Below are 17,794 nucleotides of genomic sequence, written 5' to 3' on the forward strand. Positions count from 1 at the left end.
GATTACGAATTAAACGAAACTCATTCAATGCTTTGAGGGATGAAACTCATTCAATGTTCAGCAGTAGCTATTTAGGTTTTTTTTTTTATTTTTTTAGGGGGAGGGGGGAAGATGAGAAGTAACGAGATAAGATTAGGTGGTTAAGTTTAAATTAACTACGAGATAAAAGAAGTAAACAAATTATAAACAGAATTTTATTGTCCCCAGATTTTTTATGGTAAAAAAAGTCAAATCAACATGATGGCTGGATATAATTTAGGATCAGAAGATAATTTCATGGGATGTAGGTCATAAAATTGATTGACTATTTTGCCCCTTCTAGATAAAACATGGTTAAGATGGATATGGTGATTTGAGGATTATAGACCACATGTTGGGTTTTCAAGAGTTTTCTTAAGTGGGTAGGGTTTTTATTTTATACTTGGCCCAATATATATATACTAGATTTTATCCACTGTATTACGGGGGTTGTTTTACATTTTTTGTTTTTTAATATTTATTTTTTTTATTTTAAGAAAGTTAATAATATACTTAGGCCATGTTTGGGATTCCTTATTTGCACCTCCTTTTGACTTGTATAAGTTGATTTTGATAAGTTACTCCCTCCAAACTTATCAAAACATCCTTTTTCCTTCTTTAAAAATTTAAAAAAATCACAAGAATAAGTTTTCAATAACAACCTATATGTAGAGAATGTTTAATTAGCTCTCGTATGATAGTCAAACACCTATTTAATTGATATATATTATTACATTAAACTAAAATATAAAAAAATAATAATAAATAAAACAAAGAAAATTAATCGGCTTAAGGAGTTTGAGAAAGCCATACAAAGCCAGCCGTGAAATATTAATATGGATAGTATTATTATTAATTTTAGTACAAAATTGTTTGTTAATTATAAATAATATCTTTTTCTTTTTAAATTGGATAATAATTTTAGTATATCCTTATTTTATAGGATTTTCATATCAAATAATTGGTAAGATTAATTTTTAATTTAATTTGAGATGTTATAACCCGTTTAAGAGCTATCTGGTTTTGGTAAGACCCATACCCATGAATTTGGGTTAAATCAATGAGAGACCTCCATTTAAAAATTAAGCAATATGGTGGCTTCCATAAAATGGGGGAGCGACTATATCGCGACACATAGGATTTTAGGGTTTACGTTTATATATATATATAGGGGAGGGATCTTTTGAGAACCATGGTGAGTTTTATGAACTTAAGAACTCCATTCTATGCCACACATTTAATTAAATGGATTGGAATATGTGGTTGAGATTAAATGTGACAAAAAAGTCAAAGTATGAGAGAGAATAAAGATGTAAGTGATTACACTAACTTTTACGTCCGTTACGCATGTGTAAAAGTCGACTAGGTGCGTAAAAAATTCTGTAATTTTTTTATGTGTATGTAACCTATATATATTACTCATGTGTAAAAAAAATTCGAAAAGAAAAATCGTTACACTGAGTTCTTTCGAGTTCTTAAAACTCAAAGGGGTTCTTATTTGAAATCTCCCATATATATATAATCAGAATCATGTGAGAACTTTTTGGGAATTGAGAACTATGAGAACCATTTTGGACCACAAAAAAACCCAAAAATAAAAAAAAAATCATAAAACAAAAAAAAAAACACAAAAGTAAAAAAAAACAAAGTTCTTATTTATCATCCCGGTTTCTATAAAAACGTAAAAAAAATTCTCAGTTTAGCTAAATTATACATATACATATATGTACACACATGTTTTTTTCTATACACATATGTATAATTTAAGGTAAATGATAATGTACATATGTGTACATTACATAACTAGAGATTAAATGAAAGTATACATATGTGTATAGGTATAATACGAATTAAAAAGAAAAAAAAAATCGGTTTTTTTTTTATTATACATATATGTATAATATGTACACACATGTTTTTTACTATACACATATGTATAATTTAAGGTAAATGATAATGTACATATTTGTATATTACGTAACTAGAGATTAAATAAAAGTATGCATATGTGTATAGGTATAACACGAATTAAAAACAAAAAAAAAATTTCGGTTTTTTTTATTTATTTATTTTTTTTAATGAAACCGCAATGAAATATAAGAATTTTGGTTTTTTTACATTTTTAAAATTTTCGTTTTTTTTTTGTTTTATAATTTTTTTAAATATTTTTTTAGAGGCTTTTTTTTTGTGGTCTAAAATGGTTCTCAAAGTTCTTAATTTGTCAATGGTTCTCTTAAGATCCTTACCCTATATATATATATATATATATATATACACTTCAAAAATTTGTTTGCTAGCACACGATTTTTTTGAAAGGCGTAACTACAGTTCAGGTGACTAAAACTAGAACTAGATGGATAACTTAGTTGTGTTGATGGATGGCATTGTGTTGTTTGTGTTTTAACAATTAAAATATTATGTGCCTAGGTTGGTGCATTGGGACATTGGGTAAATAGGAGGCCTTTACCCGCTTTAATGGGCTAGACTTTTATGGGCTTTCGAGGAACACAAGAAACAATCACATTGAAGAAGACAGCATGGAAGGTTCCAGAATCTCTATCTTATGCATCAGCAGCAAATATATAGTTTCAATGTTTGCTCGCCAATCCCTTTGAATGGCTATCATATCATACTTGCGTTACCACTTACCAGGACGTCCGGAACAGAAGACCTAAAAACATTCTTATTTTTCTGTCATTCATTGCCCACATAGTTAGGAAGCTTTATTAGTTTTAATGCTTAGTAAGATAAAAACCCTTTTAATATTTCTTAATTATTAACACTCTCTTTTATTGAAAACAAAAATATGGAAATTAACATGAATGAAACTAACATTAAATGAAATTCATAAAATGAAAATACAAACTAAAAAAATATGAAATAAAAAACTAAAATAATTACTAAAAGAAAGAACAATTAAATCTATTTTTTGTTGTGGTATTTGTTTCGGTTTTTTTTTTCTTTTTTTCTCATCCGCAAGCTCCCAGTCGTACCCCGTCAAATGATTTTAGAGAAAACTAAATCATGTCGAAAACTTTTTGCCTGTCGGCCTTAAACTCAAATAAATGATCGAGCTTCCAATCCAATTGGTATATGTTTTCAGGAAACCGTCATCGTTCGATGAAGAGATATGCTTGCCTTGACTTTGCCATAGCTCTTTTTATGCCGGTGGGTCGTGGCGTTTCCTCTTGGAACTTAATTTTGTTTTAAGTTAATTTCATAACGGCCATCTGAGGCGAGTTGAGAAGGTGTCTTGGAGGTTTTGGACCGTTTTGGAAGAAGTAGTCATCAACGAAACTAAATGTAATTTATAACTTTGTTTCAAAATGGTCCATGCTTTTACTCCATAAATGGTGTATCCATTTCCATTTTATAAACCATAAATGCTCCAATCAGCAAAAATATCGTAGTCTTTGACTGCTTCGTCAATTGTTTATTGTTGTAAAGTTGCATATATTGCCATTAAACCAGTAACGTGCAAACATATGTTCCTCCACTTTGATTATATATTATCGTTATTACGGTACTCACCATTACGTATTGCACCATAAAAATTCTCTCGACCACGTTTCCAAATCTTGTGCTCGTTTGATTATTCCTATAAAACAATTAAAATAAATAAAAATAAACGAAGTTTTAATGCATAGTAAAAGTTGTTGAGTTATTTATTTATTTCTTTTAAAATAGGTTGACAAATAACTTAAAAACTTTTGGGAAAATTTCCAAAATAGCCGAAAACCCAAAATAACCCTTTTTTCCTCAAAATTTTTTAGAATTTGGATTTTCCAGACGCATTGTGAAAAGATAATATTATAGAGGGAACAGGCCAAATAACTAAGGAAAGTTAGGAAGGAGACCAGATTTTGGAAAATAATGAAGAGAAGGTCCAAATAATTTTGAAATCTTTGAGTAAAACTTCAAATTTCTACTAAACTTTGTTTCTCAAAAAATCGTCTGGAGTGACTGTTTTTTTATGTTTCCTACCTGTTCCGTTCATATTTTCAAATTCTAGGAAAAACAGATTTTCAAATCTCGTCTTGAGAGACGAGATTCTACCACCACCACCCACCGTTCGCCACCACCACCATCCACCCTCACCACCCACTACTATCGATCACCACCCACCACCATCGTCTGCCACCACCATCCATCACCACCACCGTCTTTCCCATCATCATCATCATCTTCTTTATCTTTTTCATCTTTATCTTCTTCATCTTCATCTTCATATTCACCTTCTTCATCTTCATTTTCATCTTTATCTTCATCTTTACCATCGGGTGGTAAACGGTGGTGGTGGAGGAGGACGGTGGGTGGTGGTGATGGATGGTGGTGGCGGACAATGGTGGTGGGTAGTGATCGATGGTAGTGGCAGACGGTGGGTGGGTGGTGGGGGTGGATGGTGGTGGTTGTAACACCCCGGCTTAAGCGGAAACGCCCGAGTGTGACGTACAGATTGCTCAAACACACGTGGCACTATTAAGTGACCATAATAACATTAATTCATTTAATAAGCCAAGTAACACAAGTTCGAAAGTAACAATACAAGTTCAACCCAAAACATAACCATAACAATAGTTCTTTTATTGAAATACCCTAAGTAATCTAAGTGTCTTCAATACTTCAACCTCTAATCACGGTACCTGTAACATATGTATAAAATATGGTCAGCTATACATATAGCTGGTGAGTTTCCACAGTTTAAATACGTACATAAAAACCATACAATTCATAGACATGTGGTAAACGAGCAAGTAAGTCATTTCCAGTTGGTACAACCAACGTACTTGGATAATCGCGCAAGTAAGGTCCTTTCCAATTGGTAACAACCAACGTACTTGGATAATGAGGCCTTTTTCCACTCGATACAAATGGACCGGAGTGCAAAGGGGGGCGTATGATCATACTTAATGAGGCTTCCCAATCGTGCAAGTAATATTCGTGCAAGTAATACAAGTAACACACAAGTCCATATACGAATTGTAGTTTTGTAATAGAAGAAATAATACTTGAATCTTTATAAGGATACATATGCTACCCCAAAACATTAAAACATTAAAAAGGGGTGGTGAAAAACTCACGTTATGAATAAGGTAATAAAAGAAGCTTGAAAGCGTTGAAGAATGCAAGCAACCGAACGCGTCACGAAAGCCGAAATGTGTGATCTAAAATAAGTAAGGACAAGACTTAATCGATAATCGTACGGGGTGTTTTTATTGTATAACTTGTAATGAAAACTCTATATTATTTCTATTCTTTGATTATAATATTATTATTTATGTCTTAACGGAAATCGATTATTAATATGATTTAAATATTTTAACGGCGAGAAAACGAAGTTTATATGTTCAAAAAGCTTGAACTATTGATTATAAGTTATAGTTACAATTATTGCGTTGGCAAAACAATTTTTAGGAATTTAAAGTTTACTTTACGTTTATTAAACGATTTTTAACGACGACTTACGAAAACGAGGAACTTGATTTTTAGATGTAAAATGGTGAGATATATTTTATAGTTAATTTACATAATTTTTATTTAATTCAAAAAGGTTCTTATACATTTTATTTTGATTTTTAATTGATTAAAAAGGATAAATTAGTTATTATAATAAACTAAAAAAAATTTAAATAAAAGAAAAAGAGTGATTGACCCGGGTTTCGAACCCGGGTCTTGGCTGTGAAAGCCAAGTGTTTTAACCAAGTGTTCTGGGAAAGTCATCCGTTATGATATGGTTTTCAGTTATATTTACATACTAATTAGTTTAATTAATAATAATAATAATAATAATATATAACAGTTTATAAAAAGAATGGGTGCGTGACCCGGGTTTCGAACCCGGGTCTGTCTTGTGTTAACCAAGTGACTAACCAGTTGGGCTGTATATCAAATTCATTTTATACTTGAAAAACATTAGATATATATAATAATAAGAATTCATCTTCTTCATCTTCAAGAACATAAACCCTAATTTATCAATTGGGGTTTATGTTCCATGTTCGTTATAATTAACTTGGGGTTTCTGTTTATTGGTTCATCGACATTATAATACACATAACAATTACTTTAATATGTTTTGTTTTGGCCGAAACCCGGTTGCCGGAAAATAAAATAAAGAAGCTCCCAATTACAGAAAATCCGTGTATTAGAGGGGGATTAAGAGGAGTGAACGAGTTGTTTAGGAGCTCAGACATCTATTTATACTGGGTAGAGTATCCGGAAATTAATTTGATTTAAATATTTTAAATCAAATTATACTGGGTATACGTGTTTATGTAATTAATTTGATTATCCGGAAATTCCGGCGAGTATCACGGGTGATTCGCGGTGTTAATACGCAATTAATTAGTTTGTTAGGATGTTATATTGACGATTATCGAGTTTTATATAATTTATTCGGTTACAAAATGTGTTTTAAGGGGGGTGGCGGCCACTCCGGCGCCGGATTCCGGTGGCCGGAGGCCCGCCGGAAAAACGGGATAGGGATGGGCGGGGTTGGGTTTAATTTATATTATTTTATTATATAATTTAAATAGATGTTACATTTTGAACCCTGAAGTTTAATAAACCTTTTAAATGGAAAATAAATCTCTTTTAAGTTAATATAAGTTTTCGAAATTTACACTTTTGGCTTTAAACTCTATAACCGAATTATATAACATTTTGTTTTGGATTGTTTACGCGTTAGAGCGGGTTATCGATAAGCCTCGAGTAATAAATGAACGAACGTTTGAACATAAATGTCGGGAATACTTTATTAATAATCAATAATACATCGAAACGGCCAATCGGGTCGGGTTTACAAATACAAATACGAATCGAAAAATTGACGAATGTCACAGTGGTGGCGAACGGTGGGTGGTGGTGGTGGTGGATGGTGGCGGTAGTGGTGATGGTAGAAGGCGAACGGCGGGTGGTGGTAGAATCTTGTCTCTCAAGACGAGATTTGAAAATCTCTTTTTCCTAGAATTTAAAAATATGGACGGAAAAGATAGGAAACATAAAAAACAGTCTCTCAAGATAGTTTTTTGAGAAAAAAAGTTTAGTAGAAATTTTAAGTTTTACTCTAAGATTTCAAAATTATTTGGACTTTCTCTTCATTATTTTCTCAAATCTGGTTTCCTCCCTAACTTCTTTAGTTATTTGGCATGCTCCCTATATATTATTATCTTTTCCTAATGCATCTGAAAAGTCAAAATTCTAAAAAATTTTAAGAAAAAAAAGGCTATTTTGGGTTTTCTCTCTTTAAAATGGGTTATTTTATGAATTTTTCCAAAACTTTTTGTTGTAGTTTAAAGGTGTGCCAAACGAAGCATCTACTATTATAATAAACAAAAATGATGGTTCAACCACATATCCTTTAATTGGTTTAATATTTTGCCAAGTGGCATCCCTATCTTTTCATCTTTAATTCTTAATTATTTTATTAAAATAAATCATTTAAAACCTTCTATAACTTATCCATTTATCACATCAAAGCATCAAAATTCTAACATGTTTTTTCTCATAATATTTAATTTTAACAAAAAGAAATATTTCTTAATGATATTCTTTTACAATATTTGTTTTAAAATTTTAATATGACATTCCATTGTTTCTTACAATTTAATAACTTATATAAAATAATAGCCTTAATAATTTCAGATTAAAAAGTGAATGTTTTAAATTTTATTATTTTTAATTTAAATTATAAACTACACTTAACACTTTAATTTTGAAAACCATTCGTGATTTTTAAAATCTCTCACTTTCCGATTATAATTATAACTTCTATTATATTCCAAAAATAATAGTAATAATAATAATAACATGCTCAAAAGTTTAGAAACTAATTTTTATATAATCTTACTATCCTATATTTTTTTTAATTAAAATTGGTTTATTTCACATAAAAAAACAAATGTTAACAACAGTAATTTTCATCGTCGGCCATGCGGTGTTACATGCTCATATGCATCAAGTCTAGATAAATACCTTTTAGAAAAAATACATGTAAATATGATCAAAATATATAACGGTTGCTGCTATCCCAAATCTATAATGGTTTCATGTTGTTTGGGATACTTTGTTGCTTTGAAAAAATAAAGCTGCTTTTTATACATAAGATAATGTTTTTTATGTTTTAAAATACTTATTCTGTTTTTATGAACTAGCATTGTTTTAAACTCTTAATATCAATGTTTTGCTTATATATATATATATATATATTTTGAATGTTAAACACAAATACTAATTATATTGCTTTATAATATAATATATTTATTTAAATTTTGTGTATTATTTATTTAAATATTTGTATGAGTTGTGTCAATCTTTTTTTTAAACACTATTCTTCTTAAAAATATAAATTCCTATATCAAATTAATATTAGTACTAAATGATTTATGTTTTTAGTAACAATCGTGTGTTATTACTAAGAAAAATTAATTAAATATGTTTTAAGCATTATATATACAAAGAAAGTTTTTAGAGATTTATGTCGTACTTTTTAAATTAAAATTAGAGATTGAGTCAATTTTTTAATATTTAATGAAGAGGGTAACTACAAATTTTGGATATAAAGAAATTTTTAGAGATTAATGAAAATTTACCATCTAATTTTCTTTGTTTTATAAAAATTTTATTGGATTCAACGTTGCAATACATATTCATATTAATTCATCTAATACCAAATTAATACAAGTATTTCACATTGTTTTGATCTTTTCTTAATATAGTTTACCTAACACGGGTATTTAACCTAGTTTCTCAATAACCCAACCTAAACCTACGTAAGGCGGGTCAACATGGTTATGACGCGTAAGCCGAAGTGTCACAAGTCAGGCCACATAGGCATTGTGTTAAAATTGTACAACCATATTAAAAGAAGTTGAATGCTTTTTGGGTTCCTTAATGATTGATCTTTTTTTACAAATTTATGAGACTTTTTGACTATTATATATGTCGAATGTGTTTGTGCGTTGTGGCGACGAATTGATACGAATTCAGTCGGTATCATATAATCAAAAGTAAACAAAAAATAAATTCATCAACACTCAAATGTAACAAGTTAATATATTTTTTATTTAAAAAAAGATAGCGTTAGCTAACCGACAACAATTTGATTGGTATTGATAGTAACAAAAAAATGAGCATTGCGTTATGCGGATTCGTTGGGCATCGGGTTACAGTACCAAAACAAAAATATTTCTTGACACACCCATATACAACAAATTAACATATTTGAAAAAATTGTACGTTGCGGCAGCAAACTGACACCAATTGAAAGGTATCAATGGGAAAAAAAACAACTGCACTTTGGCGACAAGCTGGTGCGAATTCGACCAATTACGACGGTATTGATACAAAATCGTAAACATGTAACAAAGAAAAAAAATGAACTAGAAATAACAAAAGAAACTAATTAGGTATTCTCATGTAGTCCAATCACGTTATAGCAAGCACCAATCCATCCTATTTAATCTATAGTAATAATTCTTAGTTTGTTCTTGACCTTATAATTATGTAAAGTGGCATAACAACTTCCCAAAAAAGCTAAATAGTAACAAAATCAATATACGGGATCACCTATATGTATGACCAAAATAGTGAAAAATAAATATGCATCTCGCTTGAAGATGATACGACTTACAAGTTACAACGAGTTGTACATATAGTTGCATCCGTAATTACAATTTCAATAACTGTGGTGCATCTTTTTTAAGGCCCAAAGTGAAATAAAAGTTATGATTTTTTTGAATTTTATTTTTGTAAATCATCCTTCTTTATCCAATCTTGTGACTAACAATAGCAAAACTAAAAGGTTTTCTTGTCGATGGAGCTAAACTTTTTATTTCAGTTATACGTTTTGTGTGTCTACAAACATGTTTAAATTAAATCTATTTATACATCAAGATTTATTTGATGGAAGTTATAAAATAAAATATTCGTAATTAATTTCTTCTAACGAATCTTTTTTAGCAGTCAAACTAGCTAATTCGTTTAATTATTCTTTTGATATTGTAGATCAAAGTATTAAATAATAAAAAAAATTTTTTTAAAAAGAATCACGATGAATGTGTGAAGAGCTTTGCATCAATTTTGGTAACAAAATGGAAAATTAAAAGAAAAATTAGGTATCAAAATAGGACTATAAAACATCAAGGGGCCGATCTTAAATTTGAATAGAACATTTTCGTTTATTGTTGATCGAATTCAAGCAGTCAACACGATCCTGACACCAATGTCACATTCAAATAGCAACATAAATTACAATTCCAACTAGTTCAACAAAATTAACAAAAACTAAACACTATGTCATAGTTATATTTTGGGTTATCGAACCACTCTAAAACATGTTCCTATATCAGAGGGTGCCAAATGAGCATAGGTGATTTGAGTGTGATTAAATTCAAATCCCTTTGTTATTTCGTATTCTCAAGGTGTCCACTCTCCATGTGTCGTTTCACTCTTTCAAGGGCATCATGCTGTTCTTGCATTCAAGGGCCCTTGCCAACTAAACACACATATGAATTTCATCCCATGACTTTTATTTTACGGGCACTAGTTTTGTCAGCTATTCAGCCAAAGATAAATTAAATCACGATGCGAAATCTATATATACTATTAAAGAAATTAATTTTAGCTCATTTTTATTGATTGATTTTACTATATTTCAAAAATAATAAGTTCTCATAGAATTTGTTACTAATAAAATAATTCAAAATTGAAAATATAATAATCATTTCATCTATATAATAAATACTATTAAAGACATTTTTTTGGCTCATTCCTATTAGTTGATTTTACTATATTCCAAAAATATTAAGCCCTCATAAAATTTGTTACTAATAAAATAATTCAAAATTAAAATCATAATAATCATTTAATTGGATGCATTTTCTCCTAAACAACCAATTATGGACCCGTATATGTTTCATAACCCTAATTTTCATTTCTTTCTCTCCAACTCACTGTTTGCGAATCACACCATTTTCAAATTATCTTATTTGAATATATATCTTTTCCTCAATTTAACATGCTTCGTGTCTACAATGCTATCAAGTTCTTGGTGTTTTTGAAGAGTTTAGAATCGACAAATTGGAATAACTAGTTGGACTAATATAAGCAGAAGTTATTGTTTCTTATCTGGAGGTAATCATAATCTTTCCTCTCTATATACTTTGGCATTAATTTTGCTTAAATTTTGACCTTTTTTGTTAATAACATTTGTGTTTGATATCTGCACATATTGAATTAACTGCATTTGCAAATGAATTTTAAATTAAAATTGAACTACTTTTCTTATCATTTGCTAATTTTGATTCGCCAATTGAAGCTTTAGATGTAGAAGATGATAAATTGCTATTCTCTACTGATAGTCACTTATGCTCCCATAAATTATTCTATTCTTGCTCATTTTGTTAGTAAATTATCATACTTTAAACACGCGCACCTGTGTTGCAAAATCAAATTTAAAATTTGGAGATCAGAAAGAAAAGGATATACAGTAAATGGCAAATTAAGAATTTTCATGGACGGAAATTCCCAAGATAACGAGTTTGGGTTAAAACCAGTTGTTTTAGATTGTAGTATAAACTTAAAAGGCAAATTCATTAATGATGCATTCTTAATTTTTATGTTATTTTAAACAAGCGGGTCGGGTTGGATGGAGTAAAAGGCCAAATTAGATTCGGGTCAAAATGGGTAATACTGATCATAAAGACTTCGAGTCAAAACGAGTTGTTTAAAAAACTATTAAATCAGAATAAGTCAAAAGAACTAACTTTATTTAATGAGTAGGATATGATGGGTCGGTTTTGGTGTGTATCAATTACATAATATAGACCAAGGGTATAGAAGTCGTAACACATATTTACATTCGGGCTTTCTTATAAGGTAAGGCTCATATTAGAAATTACAAATTTGAGACGCCATATGTGACAAAGATAGTTAGTAATGGGCTTGACTATGTTGTTGTATCCAATGATTTGGATTAGGTGATCGTTTCACAAAAGTATTGAGAATTTAATTAAAAGAAAAGACATATTACAATTGAACTATTGATAATTTCTTTTAAGTTGATCATTTCAGAGAGCTATTTGTATTTGGGGATTTTTTGAATCGGTACGTCATTATAATAATATTATAGTTTCATCTTTCTTTTTTGATTGGTTAAATGCGACAGGATTTTGTAGACATACATAAATCTTCATCGATAATATTTGGCAACATGACTGCAAGTTGGTCATCCTTTGTCGTAGAGGTGACAATTTTATGCATGTTACTACTTATAATGTGTTGATTAATTTTTCCATGTAATATGACATTGTAATATAAAATGTAGTTCTATTAATAATATATGATAATTTTATTGTGTATCATATTTTGTTTACATTTTCTTAAATTGGTTAAAATCTAATATGTCTATTTCTTTTAGTAAAAAAGTTTGGGCCACTATAACCATCATCTCTTCCAAATTACACTAACAGTAATATTAAATATATAAAATAGCCACATTTATTTGACATAATATATTTATGATGGTTTAAATAGAAATTAGTTTAAAAAATTTATAATTCCATAAAATGAATTTTTAAAACGTATTGTTGTGACACACTAAATTAAATAAAATATATTGGATTAGTTTTTTCAACAAATTAATTATTCAAGGTAAAACGATCTAATTTATGAATATTGTTGTATCATGCAAAATTAAATAAATATATAGAATTATTTTTCATAACAACTTATTTATTTAAAGTAAAACGATCTATTTTATGAAAATTTGAAAATGTTTAAGTGAATGAAACAAAATAAGGAGCCCTTTTATATATATATATATTTTTTTTTGGCAAATGTTATTATGTTCACTAAAATGAAATATTAATTTTGTGATTATTAAAATGCATTTTTATATGTAAGTTAAGGATAAACATAACATTTATTTAAAATAATTTGACACAAATACAAAATTTACAAAATGTTTAAATATGTAAGCATATATATATATACAATTGACACTTTCAGATAAAAAGTTTATGTTTAAGTTTTAGAGAAGACAGTTTGCTGTTATAGTTTGGTTTTGCAATGATCATCAACAAAAGTCTAGGCCAGTCTCTAGCAAGAGTTGGCATACTTAAAAGACCCGTTTTACATATAGTCAACTTTATGTAGATTTATCAAGAGTAAAGTGTAGAGCCGAACAAAAATAAATACTTATTTTAGATAAGCAAGAGAAAGTTACAAACAAAACAAAAAATATTGTTTATAAGTAAAAATTTGTAGCTTTTGAAGTTTATGTTTTAAAGTTTAAAATTTTGTTTGTTAACATTCTACTATGTAATCCCTTTTTTTGTAAGTCTATGTTTTTTAATATTATGTTTTGGTTTAAATATGACTTACAATTATAAATTATATTGCTGTCTCAAAATACATATTAAAAAAATGTTGTCGTTTGAAATTATATATATGTTTTTTATATTTTTGTCCGTGTAATACACGGGTTAATAACCTAGTAAAATAAATGAAATATTGTAAAGTTGAAGCCCTTTCTTTCTTTTTTTTTCTCCTCTCTCCTATAACCCTTCCTACTTTTATAAACCAAATTAGCCAATCCTTACACAAAAAAAGTGATCATGTCTAAACAAAATAGATCAAAATATGCATCGTCATTCTTCAGTCATTGAGAAATCCGCCTTGTTTCTATGCGATCCCCCTTAACTAAAGGGTCGACGTCCAAATGTCACTTCGTCTTCTCTCCATCTCTTCAAATGTATGCAAGCTACTAATACCGTAGCCATAAGTTCCATGTACTCTCTTTGTCTCTTTTGAAAGGATAAGTTGCCATCACTTTAGGGACTAAGAATGTTGAGTTGTCTTCTTCATCTCTTAAAAAGGTCCTCAATGTACTTTAAGAACACACGAAACAACATTATAAATGTAACATATATACCATGTGTTGAACAATCTGACGACATATGTCCTAGATCCGGCTCAATCATTGATTTATTTACTTTTTAACATTAAACCATTACTACTACAGTCCTTTTTTTCCCATACAACTTGTCATATCCATCATCAAACGAATGGTTTAACGGCGGATGTTGAAGGCTTGGGTTCTTTAAGGTCTAAGATTCGAAACCTAATTCAAGAGGGGGGGGGGGGGGTCGCACACAGTGGATTTCCTTTTTGATGGCGTTTTTGGGTGTGTCAGGACGGAGCGTCAAATCAGTATTGACGGTTGACATCCCGTCTCAGGAAGGTCGTTCAGGTTTTAAGGGTAGTTCCAAACGTCATTAAAAAAAGATTATGAAAGAGAAATTGAAACAAGAGGGAGTTAAACAACAACCCCCATACATGAAGGGAGAGACTTGTAACAAAAAGAGGACCATAAATATATATAAACTAGACCCCACCAACAACCTAGTGTTATTGATCCTAACTTCCCTCACCATTTACCACTCCTTTTATTTCAAAACGCCACACTCTCCTTCCTCATTTAATTCCAATCTGACTATCTATTTAACATCGATCTACAACATTAATAACTCCTTACAACTTTCAAAATCACCATCAAAATCAAAAACCATGGGAAGAAACCTCCCATTCCTTCCTACTTGTGGCAGCCCTAGTAAAACACTCTCCTTCCGCACCTCCACCGCCGAGTTTGACGACATGTTTGCCACCGGAGACACCGTGGAGCCATCGGTAGAGTCCGTTATCCGCGGGTTAAGCACCGATAGGTTCTTTTTCAATCCGGGCAAAACAAGCTCCATACTTGAAGAAGCAAAGCCAAAAGAGGCTGAAAAAGAAAGTGTTTTCCCATTTAAAGAAAGTGTGTCCATGATGGAGATGGAGTCAACTGACCCTTTTGTTGACTTCAAGAAGTCAATGCAAGAGATGGTGGATGCTGATGAAGGGTTAAAAGAGTGGGAGAATCTTCAAGAGCTTTTGAGTTGGTATCTGGCAGTTAATGATAAAGCCAACCATGGCTACATTATTGGAGCTTTTCTTGATTTGTTGCTGGCCAATCTTGGATCTCCTTCAAAACCATCATCATCAATTAAAGGTCATGAACAATCTTTATTAATAGAATCTGGTGGAAGCAGTTGCAACAACAATAATACTAGTAATAATAGTAATAATAAGCTGACGACCATGATTAGTAGGGAGTCACCAGAATCTGCTTTATCATTCACATCATCATTTGCATCTTCATCCGGGACTTGTTCAAGTACTAGCCATTTTTTGTCATCATGTTCATTGGAAGATGATGAACATGGAGATGATGAAGATCATTGCAGCCCCCAAAAAGCATCAGTTTCAGATTATCCTTCTTCTTCTTTGAAAGTATGATTTTCCTATTTATGGGAAAAATATGTATATCACTAATTTTGGTAACTATAATGAGATCTTTCTCTAACTAACATTATTTTTTGTGCATATTTGTTTGTTCATTATCTTACTCTAACACACTAAAATCAAACATTTTTTTTGAAATATTCTCATTAAAACTTTACATTCGGTTATATTTATTTCAAAAATTGATTTTCCTTAAATATCGTTACTGGATCTATAAAAGAAATTTATTTGTTGTCAATCTTGAATTTGCTCACTATAACATATTTTTTTTCAAATATTCTCAGTAAACTTTATATTTTTATATTCTCAGTCAATCTTGAAATTTGTATAAGTTACTAATTAAACACATATATACACAAAAATTTAAAGTAACTGTGAGGCGGTATTGTACCAGTTGTCATTGAATTATTTATAATGAAAAGATGTTCATAGAGAAAAAGTTATCGGTGTGGCATATAACATAGAATCTGAAAGAAAGTAAAAAAGGGCATTTGTAAAAGGTTTTAAGACTTTATTATTATTATTATTATTATTATTATTATCGTTATTGTTATTTATATTATTATTTTATATATTATTTTTTATATATAAAAGGTTTATATATTATTTATCATTTGTATAGGTATTAAAGAGGGAGAAAGCCTGCTTGCTTAAACGGTATTCTGCTATAAATGAAACTGCAGGATTCCAGGCAGGGTTGTTTTGAGTATTTAATAGAAATAGTAATTACTCCATTAATAGAAAAATAAAAATATAACTGTTATACAGTACGCCATTTGCATTTAAGTTTTATCTCTAGTTTCTAGGTTAGCTTTTTTCTATTCAAATATATAAAATAAAAAATAAGAAAAAAAAAAACATAGAGAAGGTCATTATCAAATGATAGCAACAATTCTGAATGAAAATTTTGGCATTGTCTTGCACTCATATTCTTGCAACCTGCAACCATATGTAATCAACATGCATGCATAGCTCAGAATAATGATTAATAAATAAACAATCTTAGTTTTTGTGCACAACTCCTAATTTGATGCAAATACAAGTATAATTTTGTGCCATCTTCATCTGTCATGGTTGCCTGTATCATGAAGAACAAACCTGGATGAAAAAAGAACACCAGTCCAACACTGTCATACACAAAGGCAATTATATATTGCAGACATGAAGTTACATAAAGATGCAAAAAGGTAACTAAATAACACCCAAAAAAACAAAAAACAAGAGTTAAAACAAGACATTCAGGAAGCAGTTTTCCTTTTGGATTGTTTCCATATGTTATCATGCGTCTAGATACTTTGTTTTTTCATTGGTAATCTTTATGTATGACTTTATTTTTATCCGTGAGAGCGCATTACCAGTAAACTCAAAAGGACTCTAATAATACCCTGCTAATTACATCAGACGTGCTTATATATGATTTAGAAATACAAGATTACATTTTCTTTTGCGTTTTCATGTTCTCCAGCACCATTATGCTAACAAATGAGATCAAATAAAACACTAATTGCAAATTACATTTGCCTAGATGTGTTTTATGTGTGATTTTGATGGTACCAGATTAGAATTTTCTTCGCATTTTCATATTCTCCATCAATGCACCGCTAACAAATGAGATCAGATCAAACCTTAATTACACTAGACGTGTTATGTATGATTTTGATTAATAAGATTACTGCAGTTTAATTCTTTGCATTTTCATATTTGAAGTCTAGTATCTAACTTAAAGAAAAAGAAAATAAAAAAAGAAACTTTGGGGTAATTAATATCTATATAAAAAATACCATCCATGCATTATTCTTTGGTAATTAGTAAATTTGAAATAAATCGACAGCAGATTTTTGAGATGACAGTGTAGGGCATAATCTGTATCACACTCAATCCTTTCTGGCTTGAACAGATACGAATAAGATAAGCAAATGTGCAGCAAAAAAACAAGAACTTGATGTGTGGATGAAGAAGAATGTCACAACCAAGATAAGCTGCTTCCTGTTTATTTTAATAGTGGTCCATGTTAACCCTAAAACAACCACCAAAAACCAAAATCGAAATTATAACACTCTCTTTCTTTTTTATTCTTAAAATTCCTTTTAAAGTTAGCATTTGAAATCAAGATTTTATCCATTTTAAGCTTTTGTTGTTATTCATATCTTAACCACATTATTTTTTCTGGTGCTGCATTCCATCAGTGAGATATAATTTGATTAATTTCTTTTTGTTCTATGCCACTTCCTTCAATAAAGAAAAATAGTTGTAGAAAGAGAATGTAGATCCTCTAGATGGATCTCAAGACTTGACTCGGATCAATCCATATTGTTAGTTAGCGAAAATCACCGACAACACTCGGATCTTAGTTTTGTTTAGTTTATTTTCTAAAAAGTAAGAAGAAAAAGGAAAAAGTTAGAGAGAGAAACTTCTTTTATTTCCAAAGTGAGTC

General features: G+C 29.9%; 1 protein-coding gene across 1 annotated transcript; it reads left to right on the forward strand.

Annotated features, from left to right (window-relative positions):
- The first annotated feature begins 14,586 nt into the window (after window positions 1-14,586).
- LOC143615587 (transcription repressor OFP15-like) lies at window positions 14,587-15,405 on the forward strand. Its single transcript, XM_077088684.1, has one exon. The coding sequence runs from the start codon at window positions 14,587-14,589 to the stop codon at window positions 15,352-15,354; it is 768 nt and encodes a 255-aa protein (XP_076944799.1). The 3' UTR covers window positions 15,355-15,405.
- Window positions 15,406-17,794: the final 2,389 nt, after the last annotated feature.

The sequence above is a fragment of the Bidens hawaiensis genome, unplaced genomic scaffold (assembly GCF_021521415.1).
Source record: "Bidens hawaiensis isolate Kalapana, Puna unplaced genomic scaffold, B.hawaiensis_p1.1 tig00043590_1, whole genome shotgun sequence".
NCBI lineage: Eukaryota > Viridiplantae > Streptophyta > Magnoliopsida > Asterales > Asteraceae > Bidens > Bidens hawaiensis.

Bases quoted from the DNA above. Each gene is read 5' to 3' on its own strand.
- LOC143615587 (XM_077088684.1), top strand. From the start codon at position 14,587: ATGGGAAGAAACCTCCCATTCCTTCCTACTTGTGGCAGCCCTAGTAAA.